Genomic DNA, 4,484 nt, shown 5'->3' on the forward strand with positions numbered 1-4,484 from the left:
CGAGCATCAAAGCCACTTTGTACCGAAAAACCAAAAAGTTATCTCAACAAAGGCATGGAGAACAACATGAATTTCATCAAGTGCAATAACAGCATTGATACAATGACTTTATGCAGTGAGTGGATGTATATAACACGAAAAAGTCATAACAGCAGTAAACTAATGCTGTAAAGTTAGGAACAAAGCGCTTTTTTATGTAAAATTTTAAGGTTTATTGAATCGAATAGGCAAGTCGGTTAATTGATTTAAAATCCGGCATCAGGTTGACTTTACTCTAGCATGACATTGAATCAGGCACTAAGTTTGAGTCACGCCAGCTTTGAGCTTTGAGCATTCTTATTTCTTCATGATGAATGCTCAAATCCTTGCTTCAACAAGCTTCTTTCTTCCCACCATTTATCAAATCGATCAATATATTCTTTGGACATACTGTTCTTGTGATCACCGATGATTCCCTTTCTGATAAAATTGTCACTATCACCTTCCTTACCATCTATAAATTTTTGAAAGTTTCCAATGGTTTTCTTATTATTTGTTGCCATATTTGCTGCGAAAAGTTTGAGATGAAAGTTTTATATTAAAAATTTAAATAAAATACAAAGAATTATCTTAGTTCATGCTTGATTCCGAATTTCCGTCAAGCTCAAACTTTGCACAAAGCATAATATACTCACTCTTCATATTCTCAAATGAAAGATGTTCCTTCAATTTCTGTAAATTTTCACTCGAAACGGATTTACCCAAAAATTTAGCAATCATCAAAATTGTACCCTCAAGATCAGCACACATCGTCTCATAGGTGATGTAGATGATATTCTCATAATTGGGAAGATTTAAATAGTTTTGAACTGATTCTCTATATGGACCAAATAAGATCGTATCATTCAAGAAACAATCAAAATATTCATTAATATCCAGATTATATTTCACATCTATTAAGTTCTTAAAGTGATAGTTTGATATTGCTACATCCTTAACTTCTCTGGATATGTAAATTATTTTAGGCTTTTTTGTCCACACTTGATCAGGTAGAAGTTGAACGGGTAAATGAGATTTTAAGATTCTTGGACTTGGCATTTCATCCAAAGAAGAATATAAGGTATTGTCATGAAAAGGAAGGTCGGCAATGGATGACTAAATTAAAATGGAAAATTAGTTTAAAATCAAAATTAACAATTTTAGACTTACTCAAAGTTTGGACATCGAACCTCCGAATCATGCTTCAAAGCAGTCTCAAAATCACAATCATTTGCAATAAGCCACGCCATTTCTTGAGTCCGTGTTGTTCCTGAACGTTGAAATCCAACAACAAATATGTCATCCTCGCGAACCTCAAAATCCTTGTAATCGTGGATGAAAAAATTGAATTCTGGATAAAAATAAGTTTCGGGAAAGTTCTTCCATTTCTCATCTGTACTTTTCACGATCATAAAGGGCTGCTTTTTTGAAGATACTTGTTGGAATCGCTTTTCAAAATTATTGGAATTTAATGTAATTAAGCGACGATGCATTTTTGATTTGATTTTCATGTCTGCATCGAATATTACAAATAGGAAATTTTCAATGATTATTCCGATCATCTGTAAAAAACAGTGGCTTATCCAGTATGGGGTCAATCTCTTCTTTTTACAAAATGTTTAAAAACTTACATCAAAAAGCTTCGATATATTTGGATTAAAATATCCACGAAATTTTATTAAACTGCTCCATTCTTCCAAATTAGGTCCGCAAAACACTGATACTTTTACATTCTTGAATTTGATGCATAACCATTTTTTGTACGATTTATTGAAGAGTTTGCTGTTGAGGCTAATCTCTGCGAATGACTATAAGGAATTCGTTTTAAATTCAAAAATTTGTTTCAGCGCTCGAAGTTGACTTGAGTCGGATTTACTCGGATGTTGTGTGGAAGAGTCGACTCGACTCCATATAAAATTCAAGTCGACTTCGAGCTCTGGTTTATTTAAAATAATTTTCAGTTCTCACCAATTCAACATTTCTCCATTTTATATTGAAATCGTGAACAGATGCACTTAATAACTTCACTGCTCCTAAGTTTATCTTTATTCCATAAAGGTTTTCCAATAAATATGTAAATACTCTTGGAATCAATCTGAAATTGACATTTTTTAAGATTAATTAATCCAGATTTGACAATCGACTGTCTTCGGCCAATATTTATCTTCTACAATCGGCAGTCAACGGCTGCTTGCCAGCTTCCCGTGAAAGAAGTCTCCTGTCATTGATGGCGGCCAGTCACCGTTGACTGCTGATGGTAGATGATATTCGAGGAACATTTGCCGCTTGCTTTAGGTCAATTGCCAACTCTGTCGAGTTTAATAATATGTAATTTTTCCTACCGGCACTTACTTTATAATAGCTAAATAAGTAACTAAAATATTTAAGAAAACGTTAAGGTAGTTCATGATTGTGCCATGAATGAATATGAACTGAACACAAATAATGAAATTTGGATCGCACAAAAAAGTCTGGAAATTCAAAAACTAAAAAGAAAAATTTTCAATTTCAATATAATATTTGTACAGCTGCAGCGCAAGCATAATATCAAATTTATTTATATAACAGGTAAATAGCGTTACGAATTTTCGTACTTAACACCACATACTTACTTGCATACTTACTTTGCTGGCCTACCAGATCAATTGATCCATGTTTCGTTTACCAAAGCAACCAGTCAATTTAACTTTCTTCACAATACAGCTACAACAGACAATCCAACAAATTAAGTTGGGTACACGAGAGTGCAACTTTTTAATTTATAACGATAATCTTCCTTACAGTTTTTGTTTTGCAATAATATTACAGTCAAGTCAAACATTGTTTTCAATTTTTAGTGCCAACATTCTTCCTTTTTATGTTTATCAACGTACATAAACAACATTGTCCCTTTTTTGCAATATATACTCGCAGGATATGTGAATATCACTAGAATAGCTGACAATATTAAAACTACAAATTATAAACTCGAGACAATAAATTTCATACGTAAAGAATGCAAAACTCGTCTCTGTACAGTCTACAGTTCTTTATTGCCCTTTTAACTCTATCTCACTCTCGCATTTTATCATTTCATTTCTTATGCTCGCTTTTTACTTCCTACACAACATCCGGAATTCATGAAAATTCCTTCATATCCAAATGGGGGGATCGTTTGTTTGTTACGATTTAGGAAGGACTGTTGACTACTCGACGCCTGGTCATAATATACTGTCTTTTATTTGGTAAACGACACATACGATCTATAAGGTCTAGAATGTATAAGCTGGCTGGTAATTAATTTCATTTATTGATGGCATTCTTGATGTAAGTTGTATTGTCTTTGTTTAATAAAGGAACTGCATGATGAGGTCTATTGGCGCACCAATGTATTAGAGTAGCAATGGTGTAGACAACAGGTTTACCATTGAAGAATTGAAGAGTAAGTCAGGAGGTAAGTCAGGAGATAAGTTATGGTTGAGGTTTGTATACCTGTGGAAGATCGGATGTGCCGCAATTCTGCGAACGTCAAGGTCGCCGTCACATATACGTCGACTAATATACTCACTTTTTACGGACAGGAGGATGGGATAAAGCAGGGGTTAAATTTGATTCAAGCAATTAAAATTCTGGGAATTTCAATATTCTGTAACGTAATAAGTGAACAGTCCCAAACGACACAACAGAATCACTGGGACAACACTACGTCGCCATGAGGATCTTATTTTGGACGGACTATTTACTTCATCTTTTCGATAACTACACAATGTTATCCTTAGGAAAGGAACATGCAACTCTCGATATTTTGTTGTTCATTTACATGACAACCAAACAACTCCCAACAGTTCCTTTTTCATTTTTATCCATCTTCCGAAAAATAAAATCATTGTAGTCAACTTTTAATGTCAGTATATCCGTGCATATACAGTACAGAGACGAAGCAAGAGACATATTTTAATTTAATTATCCGTTAGGAATTTTTTAATAGAACTTTGAAGGATTTATATCCATTTTTGTAGCTATGATAATATTTTATGAATGTCGCATTAATTTATATTTCTAGCATATCCGCAAATAAATATATTTTTTGGATCATAAATCGAGATGAGAGAGTTCCGCAAAATATTTTTTGATATCCCATCGGTATGATTGTCATCTACGTCATCCGGTAGCTTTTTTTTCCAAGGGAACGAAGCTTTTATTGTGCTGAAGAGCTTATCGGTGTGTGTGAATCGTCGTATCCTGATTAGTCACATTCATCCTCTTTCCTGCTTATGAATTAAGGTCAAAAAAATGTTCAACTTTAATTATTTAGCATAACCTTTAACGCCAACTCATCACTGAGAATTTCATCCTCATAACTTTTTATATATATTCTAAAATATATATGTATATGCAAGGCAACAACCTGTTGTATATAGCAATTAAGTTCACCTATATTTATGCTATATATTGTACATAAAAAAAAAGTTTTTGGGCTCGGCATC

At 33.4% G+C, this 4,484-nt stretch overlaps 1 protein-coding gene across 1 annotated transcript; it reads right to left on the reverse strand.

The window, feature by feature from the left end:
* Positions 1-344: 344 nt before the first annotated feature.
* Positions 345-1,511, reverse strand: LOC139086508 (luciferin sulfotransferase-like). The gene is made up of 3 exons (XM_070634973.1): positions 1,189-1,511; positions 675-982; positions 345-547 (listed from the first exon to the last, which is right to left on the reverse strand). The coding sequence occupies exons 1-3, from the start codon at positions 1,509-1,511 to the stop codon at positions 345-347; spliced, it is 834 nt and encodes a 277-aa protein (XP_070491074.1).
* Positions 1,512-4,484: the final 2,973 nt, after the last annotated feature.

Source organism: Chironomus tepperi, unplaced genomic scaffold (assembly GCF_022539635.2).
Source record: "Chironomus tepperi strain 1889 unplaced genomic scaffold, CSIRO-AGI_Ctep_v1 contig_85, whole genome shotgun sequence".
NCBI classification, from domain to species: Eukaryota; Metazoa; Arthropoda; class Insecta; order Diptera; family Chironomidae; genus Chironomus; species Chironomus tepperi.

Bases quoted from the DNA above. Each gene is read 5' to 3' on its own strand.
- LOC139086508 (XM_070634973.1), bottom strand. From the start codon at position 1,511: ATGCATCGTCGCTTAATTACATTAAATTCCAATAATTTTGAAAAGCGA. The intron at 983-1,188 runs GTAAGTCTAAAA...TTACATATCCAG, and splicing joins GTTCGATGTCCAAACTTTGA to AGAAGTTAAGGATGTAGCAA. The intron at 548-674 runs GTGAGTATATTA...AACTTTTCGCAG, and splicing joins TTCATTTGAGAATATGAAGA to CAAATATGGCAACAAATAAT.